The 16,868-nt window shown below is 50.6% G+C and overlaps 7 protein-coding genes across 7 annotated transcripts; 3 read left to right on the forward strand and 4 right to left on the reverse strand.

Moving 5' to 3' along the window:
• Positions 1–410: 410 nt before the first annotated feature.
• On the forward strand, positions 411–1,242 carry N7509_011696 (2-isopropylmalate synthase; the record flags this gene model as incomplete). Its single annotated transcript, XM_056636333.1, has 3 exons — positions 411–418; positions 490–634; positions 718–1,242. 3 exons carry the CDS (start codon positions 411–413, stop codon positions 1,240–1,242), a joined length of 678 nt encoding a protein of 225 aa, XP_056482363.1.
• Positions 1,243–1,279: 37 nt separating this feature from the next.
• Positions 1,280–2,536, forward strand: N7509_011697 (2-isopropylmalate synthase; the record flags this gene model as incomplete). Its single annotated transcript, XM_056636334.1, has 2 exons — positions 1,280–2,296; positions 2,357–2,536. The coding sequence occupies 2 exons, from the start codon at positions 1,280–1,282 to the stop codon at positions 2,534–2,536; spliced, it is 1,197 nt and encodes a 398-aa protein (XP_056482364.1).
• Positions 2,537–2,901: 365 nt separating this feature from the next.
• Positions 2,902–3,984, forward strand: N7509_011698 (porphobilinogen deaminase; the record flags this gene model as incomplete). The annotated part of the gene is made up of 2 exons (XM_056636335.1): positions 2,902–3,383; positions 3,462–3,984. The coding sequence occupies 2 exons, from the start codon at positions 2,902–2,904 to the stop codon at positions 3,982–3,984; spliced, it is 1,005 nt and encodes a 334-aa protein (XP_056482365.1).
• Positions 3,985–5,197: 1,213 nt separating this feature from the next.
• On the reverse strand, positions 5,198–6,827 carry N7509_011699 (phosphatidate phosphatase App1 family protein; the record flags this gene model as incomplete). The annotated part of the gene is made up of 2 exons (XM_056636336.1): positions 5,198–5,749; positions 5,820–6,827. The coding sequence occupies 2 exons, from the start codon at positions 6,825–6,827 to the stop codon at positions 5,198–5,200; spliced, it is 1,560 nt and encodes a 519-aa protein (XP_056482366.1).
• A 521-nt stretch (positions 6,828–7,348) lies between these two features.
• N7509_011700 (sulfatase family protein) lies at positions 7,349–9,333 on the reverse strand (the record flags this gene model as incomplete). Its single annotated transcript, XM_056636337.1, has 5 exons — positions 7,349–7,717; positions 7,779–7,940; positions 8,003–8,220; positions 8,287–9,136; positions 9,208–9,333. The coding sequence occupies 5 exons, from the start codon at positions 9,331–9,333 to the stop codon at positions 7,349–7,351; spliced, it is 1,725 nt and encodes a 574-aa protein (XP_056482367.1).
• A 1,097-nt stretch (positions 9,334–10,430) lies between these two features.
• On the reverse strand, positions 10,431–14,628 carry N7509_011701 (uncharacterized protein; the record flags this gene model as incomplete). Its single annotated transcript, XM_056636338.1, has 3 exons — positions 10,431–11,340; positions 11,400–11,533; positions 11,587–14,628. 3 exons carry the CDS (start codon positions 14,626–14,628, stop codon positions 10,431–10,433), a joined length of 4,086 nt encoding a protein of 1,361 aa, XP_056482368.1.
• Positions 14,629–14,654: 26 nt separating this feature from the next.
• Positions 14,655–16,353, reverse strand: N7509_011702 (uncharacterized protein; the record flags this gene model as incomplete). The annotated part of the gene is made up of 3 exons (XM_056636339.1): positions 14,655–16,092; positions 16,211–16,233; positions 16,294–16,353. 3 exons carry the CDS (start codon positions 16,351–16,353, stop codon positions 14,655–14,657), a joined length of 1,521 nt encoding a protein of 506 aa, XP_056482369.1.
• Between the last annotated feature and the right edge of the window lie 515 nt (positions 16,354–16,868).

The following is a 16,868-nucleotide window of genomic DNA, read 5'->3' on the forward strand; positions in this document are numbered from 1 at the left end:
TTGTATGTACAACCACGTCGTAGGACGCATTTAAGGTAACACAAAAATCTGAAAAAGCTGTATCAATCCGTAAAAAGTAGCCCATTGGCTAGCATGAAAGGCGAAACTAAACCAACTTTGGTTACTCGCGCGCCCTGCAGATCTACTTTTGACAACCCCACGTGACTCCGCTGTCGGCGCCGAAAGGACTAAAACTCGTCATTCGCCTTTGAGTCAGACTGTCATAAATGCCCCTAGTTTGATTGGTTTTGGGTTTTAAAAAGCATTCAATTTCCCTATTTCTCGGATTCTCTTGTGTCCTATCTATCCCACCAGCGCAGTCCTGCGTTTACCCTACCTTACTCTACCCTAGGGTATCTCGACCTGATCTTTTATCGCTTATCCCCCACTGTACCCCGCCAACCGCCACCATGCCAATGTTTGTCAACCCAATTCCAATTGCCTTGCCACCAAGAATTTCCAATTAACGGTGCTATTTTCTCTATCCAGGCTCAAAGATCCCTCAACAAAATATAAGCCGTTCAAGCCGCTGAACCTGCCGAACCGCCAATGGCCCAACAAGACCATCGAACGTGCCCCGCGATGGATGGCCACCGATCTGCGTGATGGCAACCAAAGTCTCCCCGATCCCATGGTATGGAATTGCGAATTGCTGGTTGATTGTTGATTAATCAGCTCGGATATCTATAACATGTGCTAACGGAAATGCGTATATAGGACGGCGAGCAAAAACTCCGCTTCTTCAAGATGCTCGTGGAGATCGGCTATAAAGAGATCGAAGTCTCATTTCCCTCCGCCTCCCAAGTCGACTTCGACTTTACCCGTCGCCTGGTTGAGGAGCCCGGTCTGACTCCTGATGATGTCTGGCTCCAGGTTCTGGCTCCCTGTCGTGAGGAGCTCATTCGCCGCACTGTCGAGTCCCTGCGAGGCGCTAAGAAGGCTATTCTGCACATTTACCTGGCTACAAGCCCATGCTTCCGCCGTATTATCTTCAACATGAACAAGGAGGAGAGTCTGAAGAGAGCTGTCGAGTGCGCCAGGTTCGCTCGCTCAATCACCAAGGATGATCCTTCAATGGCTGGCACAGAATGGCAGTTCGAGTTCTCTCCCGAGACCTTCTCTGATACCGAGCCCGAGTTCGCCGTGCAAGTTTGCGAGGCCGTTAAGGAAGCATGGGGCCCGACTGTGGAGAACCCCATCATCTTCAACCTGCCCGCCACAGTTGAAATGTCGACTCCCTAACATCTATGCCGACCAAATTGAATATTTCTGCACCAACATGACCGAACGTGAGAAGTTTGTTGTTTCTCTGCACCCCCACAATGACCGTGGATGTGCCGTGGCTGCCGCCGAGCTGGCTCAGATGGCTGGTGCCCAGCGTGTTGAGGGAACCGTTCTTGGCGATGGAGAGCGCACTGGAAATGTTGATCTTATGATTCTTGCCCTGAACTTATACACACAAGGTGTTTCACCAAACGTCGACTACTCAGATATCAACTCCGTCATCAAGGTCGTGGAGGAGTGCACCAAGATCCCCGTCCCCGAGCGCTGGCCCTACGCCGGTTCCCTGGTCACCAGTGCCTTCTCTGGCAGTCACCAAGATGCTATCAAGAAGGGCTTCAACCTGCGTGAGAAGGCTACAGCAGCTGGCGAGGAGGAATGGGTCATTCCATACCTGCCCCTGGATCCCCAGGATATCGGACGAACCTACGAGAGTGTTATCCGTGTCAACAGCCAAAGTGGAAAGGGTGGTGCGGCCTGGGTTATTCTGCGCAGTCTGGAGCTGGATCTCCCGCGTGCGCTGCAGGTCGAGTTCAGCAAGATCGTGCAATCGGAAACCGAGAAGGCCAACCGGGAACTGCGCCCCGCCGAGATTGTCACTCTCTTCGAGGAGGCTTACCACCTGAAGTCCAACCCTCGCTTCAACCTGATCGACTACAACATTACCACCGACCGCTCGCAGTCCCCTGCTCCTCCTGAGCCCGGCAAGGCTCTGAACACCAAGAACCTGAAGCGTCGCTTCACTGGTATCATTGAAATCGACAATGTCCAACATGCCGTCACCGGCGTGTCCAATGGTGCTATCTCATCTCTTGCCGCCGCCCTCTCCACTCTGGGAATTGACCTTGATGTCGTTGACTACAAGGAGCACTCTATCGGTACCGGTCGTGAGACCAAGGCCGCCACATATATCCAGTGCACTGCCCAAGGCAGCAAGGCACAGGTTTGGGGCGTGGGTCTGCACCAGGATGTGGTCCAGGCTTCTCTGATCGCGCTTCTCAGCGCTGCCAGCTCAGTATGTTCACCAATTTACCCCCAAAGCCCTTGAGCTACCAAACTAACCCGAGATCCGCAGTTCCTCGCCTCCACCTCCGGTTCCCCGGCTCCCTTCCGTCCCATTCGCTCGAACACTCTCACCAACGAGGACCTCCTGGCTCTCGAGCAGCTGACACCTCATGCACCTGCTGCTAACGGTGGCCTGGGAAGTGCCAAGGTCAACATCGAGCAGCTGACCAGGCAGGCGGAAGCCCAGTAAACCGTAAAAAGTTTTTGTGATTATACGAAGTAGCTAATAATGCATATACCATCTTGTTTTGTCTGATCTTAGAAGAACCTTCCAAAAGGCATATTATTAGTAGACTTAAAACAACCTATCTATTCAGAAAATACGAAAATCGGCATGAGGCCACGGTCTTAGAATGGTGACATTGGCCCCCAATTTAGCCGGAAAGATCCTAACGTTACATAATTCGATAACTGTCGGAAGACTCCACACACACTCTGCCCGAGGTCTACTAGTATGAAGAGCCTGAGGTCATTCCCGAGATCGTGACCTTTATCTTCGCCCTTCATCTTTGACTGCTAAGTACTGCACACTGACATACAAACCAACCAATCACAATGGCAAGCAAAACAGAGCTAGTAATAGGAACCCGGAATTCCAAACTAGCACTCGTCCAAGCCGAACGCATCTCCAAGGCCCTTGGTGATCTTCACCCCGCCACCAAATTCCCATGGCAAGTGGTCTCGGTCCGAGGCGATGTCGACAAAACAAGCCCATTCCTGAAATTCAGCGGTCCATCAGATGCAGCTAAGAACATCTGGACCGAGGAGATGGAAGCTAAATTATGTTCTGGCGAATTGGACCTGCTAGTGCACTGTCTGAAGGATATGCCGACCAACTTGCCGGATGGATGCGTTCTGGGCGCAATTGTGCACCGCGAAGATCCGACTGATGCGCTGGTTGTTAAGAGTGGTCTAGATTATAAAAATTTGGCTGATTTGCCTGCCGGTTCTGTGATTGGAACTAGTTCGACGCGTCGGAAGGCGCTGCTTAAGTATAAGTATCCTCAGTTGATCGTGGAAGAATGTCGGGGCAATCTGTAAGTTTTACGTCTCTTGCGTCGAATTTCGAATATTTTTACTTTGAAATTTCAAGGATCAATGCTAATTATGATCAGTGATACCCGTCTTCGCAAACTGGATGACCCAGAAGGTCCCTTCACAGCCATAATTGTCGCTACGGCTGGTTTAAACCGCATCAATCTATCGCAACGCATCACGAAAAGCCTTCCAGCATCAGAATTCCCCTACGCTATCGGCCAGGGCGCACTTGGAATTGAACTCCGTGCGGGAGATAATTCAACGCTAGACGTTGTTCGAAAAATCGAAGAACAGCCCACCCGCTGGATCTGTCTGGCTGAACGATCATTGCTTCGCACTCTGCAGGGTGGATGCTCGTCGCCGGTTGCTGTGAACAGTGTGGTTGAGAGTCAGAACTCGACAGAACTTTCTTTGAGACTTGAGGGAATTATTATTCATCCGCATGGTTCAAGCCAAGTGTCATCAACAAGCGTCGCGGTGGTTGAAAGTGATGATGATGCGGTGGCTCTCGGTGCGGACCTTGCGAAGAGATTGGAGGAGAATGGAGGACGGGCTTTGTTAGATGAAATTAGAGTTCTACAGCATAGTGCTTTGGTCTAGTTCTGATTGATGTATGGTGTGATGTATAGATTAGATGTTCGAATACATTTCCCCTCTAACTTTTGATCAGTGATATTTCATACGAGTTGCCTGATGCCTATTGCGGTAAGAAATGACCGAGTTTGTGCTTGTTGAGTTCTTATTGCATATAAGAACCTGAATTGCCAGTGGGATTTACCGAGGAGCAGATGAGAGCACGTTGACTAGACAAGAAGCTAGGATGGACGGTCGATGAAAGGGACGACTCGAGTGAGTCAATGCAAACCAAAGAAGGCTCCTTTGAGGATGTAGGAGGCGTAGCTAACACGAGGTCAAAGCACCAGATTGAAAGAATTGCAAGAGTGGGGTAACTGAATCATCTAACAGATCACAAGGGCTGCTTCTTTGTAAAAAATGTCGTGATACTCATGCTCCCCCTTCAAAGAGGTCCGACCTCACAGGGCTTCAAAGAAGGACACGTCTTGGCGCGAGAAACTCGACCCGGATTGGGTAAAGGAACTAGATAGCGCATGCAATAAAGAGAATACAAAGCTAAGTCAAAAATAGAGAAGTGTCTCTTCAAAGAGAGTGCTAAACATAAAAGCTCGCAATAGCTCGCAGTATAGTAGAAAATTTCAGAGAACAAAAGCGAGAAACATTCAAGTTCATACCAGCCACAGTATCGAACCGGGGACGAAGTCTACCCGATTACTGGGAATAATGTTGGGCTCAGAGGTTGGCTCCTGGAAATGGGTCGACTAACAGTCGTAACTGAGATAGACAGGAAGATAGCCAATCTTGGAAGGAAAGCAAGATATAGAAGGCGAGGGGCAATTCTTCGCCTCTCTGTCTTGCCACCCTGCCAACTTGAAGGTTACCAGCGTCCTGTCAATCTTATTACGGCCGCTCGTTGTCCTATTTCCAGGAGGCAACATCCTGTGTAAGGAGATGACTTTAAAGCAGACAACTTACTTTCCTTTTGATACAATCTGACTCGCAAAATTAAGTTTAGCCAAGAGAAGCTTAGTATAACTTAGCATGAGATCCTGGAAAGTATCAATAAATACCGGTACTGGATGCGTAAAGTACTCTTGATCTGCTTTCAATCTTTGCTACATAGAAATGACTCTGAAAAAATAGTAGAAGCTAATCATTGTACATAATTTGGTTTAACCCTTAAATTAAGTTCATTGCAACGTAAGTCATAACTGTGCAAGAGCTCTTAAGAAACATGCTAAGAGAACATGAAAGCAGCCGTCATCATCGAGACGACAAGTGCAGTAAATCCGTGACCACCACTGATAGCAGCCCCAGAGTCTTTACTCAGTCCCAATGGCAGCCCCTGGTAGCTAAACGTCACATTTTGAGGAATGGTCTTGTTGAGGCACTCGCCATTCGCGATGTCCAAGTTGGTGAGGTCATCAGCGTTCAAGAAGAACATGTACTTCGACTTATCCAGATCCTTGAATCCAGAAGTGTCGTATGGGAACTTGTCGCCCGAATCGGTCGCACTGGTGTTGCGGAGGAAAATGCACTGTACTTGGCCCGGGAATTCGGTTGCCATTTTGGGGTAATCACGCATCACGTCACTGTTACTGGTGTCTGCGACGAGAACAAATTTGCGCTCTGGGAATGTTTCAAACACCTTTTCCAGAAGGAACTTGCGAATGGAGAGGGTCGCTGAGACATCGCTGAAGTTGAGAGGGCGGGTGTCGAAGGAGCCGCCCGGATAGTTGGTGTAGATGAACTGCATGTAGTTTCTGGTAATTTGTTCAGGAGTTGTGGTCTAGCAGAATTGTGAGTTAGTGGGTTGAATGGAAAATGAATGGGAAATTAATGATTTGAGAGAGGCCTACCAGATAGTGGAAGTGCGTGTCAGGGAGACTGGTTGACCAATTTCGATAAATGTCTGGCATATTCTGCCACGGGGTAAAAGGCTTGGCGAAAGAATTGATCAATCCTTCTTCCGGTTCGTAAATCTTGGTGATGCGGAGAATATCGTCAATGTCTGAAACAATAGTGAGACCCTTTGGTGGCACCAGATAGGCCGTGGAATTCCCAATTGTCGCGCCTTTAACGTAGGTGTTAAGTCGCTGAATCGCCGAGGTCTTATTTCCAGCAGTCAAACCATGGCTAGCAATGTCGACAAAGGTATCAAAATCACCCTCGGCTGTGGTATTGTAGGGCAATGTCACATTCTGCGTGCCTCCGGTTGTGTTGGATGAGCCACCTCCACCGGGCTGTCCACTGGCACCCTGGAACTCAGCAGGCTCGAGGTGAATGGTGTTCACGGCAACGTGGGGTTGTTGGACGACGAAGATCTCGGCCGTCAAGTTTCGTGCTTGATCCTGTTGAGATTCGGGGAGGTCGGCGATACTGGTGTTCACAAGGAAACCATTGGCGAGCTTATTCAAATCGGAGACGGAGGTGTTGGGCTGTTTGTACACATTGCCGTGGAAGCGCACACTCCATCCTGAGTTGGTCCAATTGGCATAAGGGTCAATATTCAAGACATTGGTCGGCAATGCAGCCAATTCCGAGCTCTGCAATCCAAGAGAGCTCGCCACTGCGTCGCCGGTGGGAAACCCCTGGAAGAAGTTGGGCACTCCCGATGCGACCCATGAGGGGAGGTCAGAGCCCAGTCCGCTTAAAACACTGTTGACATCTGATTGGACATCCGATGCCGCCGATTCCGCATCACTTATCAAACCTCTTTCCACGATCGGTGAAGGGTTATTTTGAACTGGAGACGGGGTGATGGCAGGGTTGGGGACGTCGTTGTTGTAGACAAACGCTGTTGGGGCGGGCGAACCGCAGGCAATCGACAGCAGCGCGGCTTGCGCCAGTGCATAGCGGTTGAACATTGAGAAGGCCGCGTGAAGCTAGGAGGATGGAATAGATTGAAGGAAATTAAATGCGAAGTAGGGACTAGGAGAGTACTTATTCATGTTTACCCCCAAACATCCCATGGTCCAGGAACTGGAGTGCCGGTGGAGCCCAATCTAAACGGGAGGGTCCAATGACATCACCGACGTCAGCGGCGGAGACAGGTTTTGTTGAAATTGCCCTGAGACATTTTCGTGATACCGTGGCTAGTAATAAAGTAAAAACAGCCAGGAACTGGGGCGAGGGCGATGAATAGGAATCAAAGATGAGAGATGGGAGAGAATGAGACAGCGAAAGATGTTCCAATGAGATGAGGTTCTCCCAAGGAAGTCACAGAAGTATCACGTGTCCCCCATAACCCTCAAAGAGAAGCACAACTTGAAGCAAATAGTATTGGCAGTGGCATCAAAAGATAGACATATCATTGCTATGCATTGGACTGTATATACATCAAGGATTTATACCTCTTTTCTGATTTCATGCTGTCATAGAGTCATAGTCACCAAGAGAAGAAAGTATCCCATCCCCAACCTCTCCTCTCATTTTGTCCACCATGGTACGCATTAAACTCCTGCGGACCTTCCGAAGCAATAATGTACCCATGCTCACAAGACGAGAAAGAGACCTTGGGTTGATTCTCATAGAAGTCATCGAAACCCGAAGCCAGTGCCTCGGAAAGTGTGGTTACTTGGCCGGCAGGATGTAGCTGGCCCCATGGGTCCCGACAGGAATCACCTCCGCAGGATTTGAGAACCATCATTAAGGCATCAAGACGGTTGAGTATCTGAGGAAGTTCCCGATTGGCGATCTTGTAGTTTGCATGCTTTTTGGGATGGGCCGCAAGATTAACTGTCTGGTGGGGGTCATCCTGCTCGAAGTGGTTAATATCTGGATGATCGCATGTGGCATGGACGTGGGCAGATTCTTACCTTGAGGTTGTAGTATTCCTTCTCGTTGGTGCACCAAACTGCATAGTAAAGACTATAGTCATCGGCAACGAGTCGGATACCCTTGTAGGTGTTGTTCTGGAAGCTGTTGTGTGGTTGTTGCAGCTTATCGCTTGCATATCCATAGATACCTTCTGGCACAGCCTATCCATATGTCAGCATTTATTGAGTTTCTCTTTCTCGATGCTATTATCGAGATGACTTACCAATCCCCAGTACTCGATCGCAACATGCTCCTTCTTGTTGTCGGATTTACTGGCGGCCACAGTGGTTGGGATGGCTTTGCCATCAAGACCTTCTCTGGACGAATTGGCGATTGACAAGAAAGTGGGCGCGAGATCAGTGTGACTAGTCACCACATCTAGAGTCTGGTTCTCCGGAATACCAGGTCCCCGAACAAGGAGAGGAATGTGGATATCAGTTTCTGATACATCAAAGCAGTCAGCATCATGTAATCTATGGGGCCACCCTTGCAATAATCCACACTTACCGTAACCACAATTCTTCCCCGGCTGCATACGGTGCTGGCCCAGATGATATCCATTATCCGTCGAAAAAAAGATATAAGTATTATCCAATTCACCTGCCTTCTCAAGCTTTTCGACCAAATTCCCAATCATCTCATCAACAGCCTGCAGAGCACGCAAACGACAACGCTGAAACACATCAATATAATCAATCTCCTTTTGACTCAACTCGGGCACATTCTGCGTCCAGCTCACAGCCCCTTCAATAAGCGCGTTAAAGCTCTCATCACGGGGAGACTGATAATCTTTAAACAAATTGGCATGTCTGGGTGCGAACTCCGGCTCGCCGAACCAATTCGCATTACGCTTGGAATCGTGAGAGCCATTAGCGTGTGGCGCATTCGGCGCAACAGTCAGCATCCACGGCCGATCTTGCGCGATCGCTTCGTCCAGGAATCCCGCTGCTTTCTCAGCGATCACATCGGTTGAGTATTTGCCGTCGTAATGGACAGGTGGATTTCCATTGCGCGTCATGCGCGCATAGTAGTACCGGTATGTGTATGGATCGAGAAGGAAGTCGGAGCCATTGAAACCGCGCGCGTAGGGCTTGTTGTAGTTTTCTTCTGTGTGGGAATTCCATAGCTTCCCCACATAATACGTGTTATACCCTGCATCTTGCATCCAGAGGGGTAGATAGTTATCGTTCCAGCCAGCTGATACAACCTTTGGGTATCCACCGTATGGTAGGCCGACGTCCGTTACGTTGGTGTTGTGTGGCATACGGCCTGTCCAGAGATTTGCGCGCGAGGGACAGCAGAGGGCGACGGAGCAATAGTGCTTAGGATAGGTTGATCCTTTTTGAGCTATGAGCTCCTATTTTTTCAAGTTGTTAGAAAGACAGGGCACTTCAATGAAGGAAATTGAAGAGTTCAATAGTTGCATACTTGAAGCTTGGGCATATGTTCCAATCCTCCGACATACTTGCCCTGGTCGTCAGTCAAGACGAAGAGAATGTTGGGCTGCTTAGCCACAGCTAACCCAGCCAGCAGTAATAAGCGGAAGATATTCATTCTGCAAAGATTGTCTGGGATTTTTGCTGGAGTGAAAGACAGGGCCCTGGGTGCTCTATTATAGCTCAATTCCCCAGAAAATACCTCTTTGCACCCCTCATCATAACAGCAAAAGCAGCGGAACAAGCTCTTGTCTCATTTCTCCACAGGATTTTGCAAGCCCGACAATCATCTGTGATCGCTCCATGATTTTTGCTTGACTGAGTATAGAGCGATGCGCAACCAAGCCCGCTGATCGACGGCTGCGGATGGAGAAACGAGGGACATAACGGGTCAGATGGATGATCATGCGGTCGGCGGAGGATGGGTACACAGGATTCTCGTATTCTCTTTCCCTCACTCCGCGATTGCGAGATTTGTACCGCGATGATGCCAGCGGGGATGGTATAAGGGTGGGTCAGCATCACGTCTTCGAATGTGGAGACAAGCGTGGAAGCTTAAGGGGAATTACATCATGCACAGAAAATAATCAGCACTTGAAATGGAGAGAATACAGCTTATAGTAATAATTTTGTGGCCAGGCTGCTTCAGAGTAAGTTGGAAGCTTTTGGCATTCAAGTAGTTCCCGTTCGGTTCCAAGGTTTAAAGACATGCTATGTACATGATCAGGTTCAGGAGTACCCACCGTGACTCAAGTAAAGTTTCAACCATAGTGCTCGGCATTGGAGACAAGCGGGAGATGGACAGATACAAATAGATTTACTGTAGTGGAACTTAAATTGGATTCAGAGGCATTGATATACCTCGTCGGGTATGGTATGTACAGAAACGTACATGCAGAAAAAGATCGGCGCAATGGAGGTATTCGGGGATCAGAGGAGGGGAATTACAGCAATCAGTAAACAGCAAAGAAAAAAAAGGGAAAAGAGAAAAAAAAGGGAAAAGAGAAAAGAAAAGAAGAGAAGAGAAATGTAGTGAAGAGATGATCAAGTCTCCTGCCGACTGCCGATTGCCGACAGCACACGGTCCAACAATGGCGCCAGATGAATGCCAATGGCCCGCCCCATTTAACTATATCAAGCAAAAAGTCTTTTCGGTCAACAAATCAAGTGCTCGCTCATATACAACATGCTAATGCGAGAATGAATTTCAGGGTTTCAAGCCATCTTGAATCTACCACCTGCAGCTTGAGCGTCATCACCCAAGGCGGACTGGTACATCAGGGCCTCCGCCGGCCAATCGTCGATCACGCCGCTCTCTTGAGTACCCGGTCGGGCCTTCTCAGCGTATGCAGGGTCTGCCATGCTGGCTTGGTGATTAGGAAGCGAGTCGCCCCTCGGTAAATGCTGGTGGCTGGGCTGGGCTGATCCCTGAGGTATTTGCTCCATCGGTGTGCTAGGCATTTCGAAGCTGAATCGGAAGTCGCGATTCGCGTCTGTGGCAGTGCCCTGCTGGTGTTCGTGTCCCATTGAATTGAAGTGATCATCGTCTGCACTCATAATTGTAGCAGACTGTGGTTCTTGAATATAAGGCACCGCAGAATGGGCTGCAGAAACTGGTGTAGCGGGGACGCTATGGTCGGTTCTGGTATCAAGCTCAGGGAGAGTGCCTCGGCGCGGCATTTCTTGGTATGGCGGTCCTGGAGGTGCTTCGCTTCTGTCCTCCAGAGCCACTCCGGCTGGCGACCGTGGCACAGGAGGGGCATCATCCTCGTGCATAGTCGACATACGCATGCTGTTACCCATGGTACTGCCAGGCTTGGAGCTTCTGCTAGCACGGTTCTGGATCACATCTGCGAAGGGGTGGTCCCCATCCATGTCGCGAATGCTAAATTGAGCGAGTGTACGTAGCTTCCGGGTCACCCAGGATGCCAGGACCTTTCCGCGTTGCTTCTCACCGAGACGCGAGCGAGGGAAGTCACCGTGGGAGACGAAAGCAACGATATCCGCCACCACCTGGTGCTCGCCCAAGATGGTATCGACGATGACAGGAACAAGGGAGGCCAGGAAGGCCTTACGAGTGACCTCTACCACGACCACAATCAACCCACCAGCTTGGAAGATAGCACTAGAAAATAGAATGTTAGCGAAATATGTCCGCGTCGGGATGAGACGATAAGTACTTACCATCCTCCGTTCATGATGTTGCGGTGGCAGCTCTCCACTGAGGTTTCGATATCCATGGGGAAGTGGTTCAAGCCATTCACCTCAAAGGTCTCACCGATGCTTCCCAGAACGAAGAGAACCTGCATCTCCACGGGCTGTCCGCCATGACCGATAGGTCGAGTCACAGTGTGGAGGAAACCTAGATCACCAGTGCGAACGTAGGCACATTGGGATCCCCATCCGCAACGCGGCCGTTCATTCGCTCATAATCAAACTCTTGCTTTGACTTGTAGAATCCAGCGGCACAGGCATCTGATTGGACCCAGATCTCACCATATTCACCCACGTGGGCCAGGGTGCAGGTTTCCGGGTTCACAATTGCAATTTGGGTATTCACAGGCACCATACCGGAGTCCTGAAGCAGGAGCGCAGTAGGGTCGGCATCGGGATCCACGGGGTAGATAAGGCCACGACGTAAGCTTCGGATGTCCAAGTAAAGCTCGATAGGCTCAATGCACATGTATGACCGTGTTACAATCATCGGGTTGAGAACGTGTGAGTAGACAACATTAATCGCGGTGCGATCCAAGCCGGCTGAGGCGAAGTGCAAGCGGGTCTTCTGGTAGATGTCCACTCGGGGTCGACTCTCTGCAGAAATCATCAGGTTCTTGAGTTCTTGAAGCTGGAAGCCCTTGCCGGATATAGTGCTCATAGCGTAGTCCAGCATTTGACTTGTGGCGTAAGTGTCCTTGATCTTATACCGGGCAAGAGTCACGAAGAGCGTCATTGGGTTCTGAGCAAAGTCGACAGGGGAGACCATATAGGTGGGAGCTCCAACATAGATACCCATCAGACATGTATGAAGGAACCCAAGACCCAAAGTACTGCGTACACTGCCGAGCACCGGGCGCATACTGGTCATTTGACATGTCTCTTTCTGTACTTTAGCCATACCCATGATGGTATCATGTCCAATTTGCACAGAGATACGTCGCTGATCGGGGGTCCAATAGGTCCAAACCATGGCAGTCGGGTTGCCTTGCAGCCATGCATCCTTCATGGTATAGCCAAGCTCTCTGCAGCCGTGTGACTGTTTCGAAGGCTTGGAAGTGTTGTAGATAGCAGGCACACCAATCCGCAGAACTTGAGCCGATTGCTTGATGTGCTGGGACACGAGTTTCTGCCTCATGACGTGATCCACCTCGGTGTTCACAATAATGGCCTTCACACCTAGATCATTGATAATATGCAAGAATGCCGGGGCATCCTCAGCTAGGCGGTTCTGATCAATTGGAGCCATTGGAATAACCACAACTCCCATGCAGAAGCAAGCGTGGACAGCATAGATGTAGTCTTCGGAATGTGTGTACATCAGAATAAGGTGATCACCCGGTCGAACCTTGACCTTGTTCTTCAGGTAAGTTGCTACCGCAGAGACTTTCAGATCGAACTTCTTCCACGTGATACCCTTGCCCTCCTTTCCACGGCCGTCAATAGAGCAGTAGGCCAACTCTTCGGCCTGGCGAGACACGCGCCATTGAAGGAGATCGACAATCGTGTTGAATTTGTTGAGTGGCGTAGATGTTCGGTCATCCATTACAACATCGCGATAGTCCACGCCCGAGTACTGCTTCTCTGAGTATGCGAGCAGCTCCTGCCTAGAAGCCAGAGCAAGAGGAGACCAGATACCACCCTCGAGATCAACTCCCACCGGCAGATTTTGAACAGACCGCTCAACTCCGAACTTGACATGCACGGCTTGTAGCATGCCTGCCTCAAACTCTTTACGGCAAAGCATGTTGCCGATTTCTCGTCTACCATTCTTGGTCACTCGAGGAAGTGTGTTTGGGGCCGTGAGTAGGACACAGTAGACTCGAAGATGATGTTCTTGGTATAGGAGCTCCATGCATCTCTCCGCGAGCGAGTCAAGCAAGATCTGATCTAGTTGGCGGGGTGGACCACCAGATGTTGTAGGTGCTGTTGACGCTGCATATGACTCCAACACGATGACCGGCAAATGTTCATCGTTGACAAAGACATCGAATGCGGTACAATCATGGATCTTCGGGATCTTCTTGAGCAAGCTGACCACCAGGTGCTGAACGAAGAAGTATCGATGCTCGACAACGTCTTGGCCATGCTCGACCCATTCCACCTTTTGGCGCAATCGATCTTCATACAAACCAAGAACGAACACTTTGCCTTCGATCACGCAGCCCAGCAGACCTGTTCGAAGGAACTCGGGCTCTACAAGGATAGGTGTCGGGTTTGTGTCTTCGAATTTGTAAGGACGGGCATGGAAAATCGCCTCGGTGTGTTTCGGCAGAGCCCAGAAGCCTCCGGAGAGCGAAGGGGAATCAACCCAAATTTCACCAATGACATTGGGAGTGCAGAGAAGATTGGTCTCAGGATCAACGATGGAAAGTGTGGCATCGGGGATCGGGTAACCGAAGGCACCAACCCGGACAGCATGCGGCATAGTGCTAGCGTACTTTCTAGCATCTTCGCCCATCGCCAAAACAACAACCTCGTTACTCTTCAGTGCTTCTTTGTCAAGGAGTACCTCAGCCAAGTCGTTCTTTCCGGTCTCTTTGGGTGCTGATATGCGAGATCCACCGCCCAGAAGACTGCTACCAAATCCAGTGTTGGTCTCGGACTTCTCGAGCTTGGCGTCATCTTTTTTGGAATCGCGTTCTGCCGGATCCATCTCGTGTGTGAGCGCACATCCCATTCGTTCCTCACCACCCAACCAATCGCGCATGCTGATGACCATCCCGCCGTGTTCTGGCAAACATAGCATTGGTGAAACGATCTCTCTGGCCCGCGGGTTTCTCATTGGGCGCAGCCATCTGTCGGTCAGAATCTCGTGGAACTCTGAATCAAGCGTGAGGGTGTCGATGAGACAGAGTTTCACGCTGCTGAAGTTGGGCTCGGAGTTCTTTTTATAGTGCCTCGTCGACATGGGGTCTTGTTGGTAGTTGTACGCAGCAATCTTCAGTCCAGAATAATCGGCTGCCATGATTGTCGCACGGTACTTGGTGATCAGATGGGCATAGAGACCAGGAGTCTCCACGGCTCTATCTTCATGATATACAGTTGTGTGCCCTCCATATACAGTCAAGAGAACTCCCAAAATCATACCGATGCCTTGTCGCGGGTCTAGGTAGCTGATGATAGTCTCTCCCTTGGCGAACTGCTTAGAACTCGACTCGGTAGGTACAGTCGAGACGATTGCGCTGAGACACGCCATTTGGTGCATGATGGTACGGTGGCTCATCACCACGCCACGCATATCTCCTGTCGGAGCTCGAGCAAACTCGATATATGCCAAGTCGGGAACAACAAGGGAGGGGAGTCATCTTTCTTCTTGGGATGAAAGCTTCCAAACTCATTTGTTTTCCACCATTCAACGCCACGCGGCCAGTTGAGCTTTTGGGCAGTGATGTCACGCTGGAAACCCTTCAAATTGTTTTCCGTCGTCAATGCAAGGTGGGCTTGGGTTGAGGTGAGTACTAGGTTCAAACTTTGATAGTCATCGAGGCTGTTAATAGGCACGGCAACCACTCCAGCAATGAAACAGCCCAAGAGAGCCACGGCGAATTCGATGATTTCAGTCTCACGATAGATCAAGGCAACACGATCTCCACGATACAGATTGCTCTTGTCGCGGATAACCTGGGCAACTTTCTCCGCGCGGCTAGCCAACTTGTCCCACGTTATAGATGCAATCTCCTTGCCCTTCTGATCCAATACCCAGTATGCCGGTTGCTTCGGATGGGCTCGTGCACGATGTCGGAGAACGGCCGGAAGATTGTCGAAAGATGACATGGGGGTATTCTTTTCATGCGGGTCATTCACGGCAAACGGGATGTCTCGGGGTTCGAGAGGAAGTAAATGTTGAATAGCAGGGCCGTGCTGCGCCAGCTCTGAGGCCGGAATGAAAGGCGGCGCCATGTTTGCTGTTGGAGAAAATGCTTCGCCGGATTGAGAGTAACGGTGAAATCCACCACCACCATAGCTATCTCTGTAATCATCATGCTGCTGACCAGCAAAATCTGAGAAGTATCCTTGCTGCGAGTCAAGCATTGTTGACTGCCGTGTGACACCACCAGATGCAGGGTCGTAGGCTCCCATATCATCATGCGCGTATTCGGGTTGGCCATATTCCGCTTGGGAATATTCGGGTTGGGCGTACTCTGGCTGGGCATATTCTTGCTGGGAATACTCCGGCTGAGCATATTCAGGCTGCGCATACTCTGTTTGCGTTTCAGGGTTGAAGGCGTAGTTCTGACTCATGAGAGTGGCCGTCCTAGAGCCATCCGGTCCTTGGGATCCCCCAGGTCCCGGCCTGGGAAGGAAAAGCGAATCGTACGACGATGCGGATGGCGCTCGATCGAATGTCTGCAGCATTCCGGTGCTATCTCTGTCGTGAGACCCTCCGGTGGGTGCCGGGGAGGGGTCCTGCATGTCCGTGTTGGCACCATGGTCGTACCCGTACCCTCCACTACCATCGTACGCAGCAGCATACGTAGGAGACGAAATGGTTGGATGTGACGAGTCGGCAGTGGGTGGCCGAACATTCAGAATCGCGGGAGGGGCAATGTGAGAACCGCTTAATGAGTCGGCATGGCTTGAGGTCGCGTGGGCATTGAGGTCAAGAGGTTTATTTGGACCGAGGAACTGGGAAAGCAGGACGGTACGTCGCTTTTGGTATCTATACACCGTTAGTTCCAACTCTGACCCCGTCGGCTAGAGAGTCCGCTAGGATAGCTCAGGGTGCTAGACGAATGTCCGCAAGAAGCCGGGGGATCCCAACGGTGGCCGTTGCTTACCCTTTCTCGGTGATATCGCCCTCCTGTCAAGCATCATGCCGGGTCAGCACCAGTTTCACGGACATTTAAGGCTGAGTACCTACCTCTAGTTCGCGGTCCAGGGTCCGCAATGCGGATTGAAGCTCGGGGCTTTCGTCCGACATTTGGACACGGGTCGGGCCTCAGTTTGAGGGAATGTGGATCGAGCGCGCGGGGGAGGAATGGGTGTCGTGTGGACAGGAACACCTCATGGCAATGAGCGTCCGAAGGCGCAAAAGAGGGACAGGGGAGGTCGGCCGTAGGGGCGCAGTCGGTATTTGTAGTCGAATTAGCCGGGAGTGGTGGTAGTTCCTTTTGGCTAACGAGTCGATTGTCTCAGTGATGGACTCCCCGTTGCGCAACGTCACCCACCCGGAGACCCTAAGGGCGAGGGCGGTCAAGGGAGCCGAGCAGCGGCTGAGACAATAATGTCGACAAGAATAGATTAGGCTAGGGTGGCCTAACTGAGGGGCAGAAGAGGAATTGGGGGGTGTTAAATTTGTGGGGGAGAAAGAGGAAGATGGGAGTACCCGTGGAAGTGGGAGTGGAAGTGGAAGTGGAAGTGGAAGTAGATGTGGCCCGGATGGAAATGGCGGGAATTGGGGGGGGGTTCTCAGGTACGGGAGGAGGAGGAGGACAT

This window comes from Penicillium cosmopolitanum, assembly GCF_028827165.1.
Source record: "Penicillium cosmopolitanum strain IBT 29677 chromosome Unknown utg000011l:1.0-3548175.0:1.0-3550911.0, whole genome shotgun sequence".
Lineage (NCBI taxonomy): Eukaryota > Fungi > Ascomycota > Eurotiomycetes > Eurotiales > Aspergillaceae > Penicillium > Penicillium cosmopolitanum.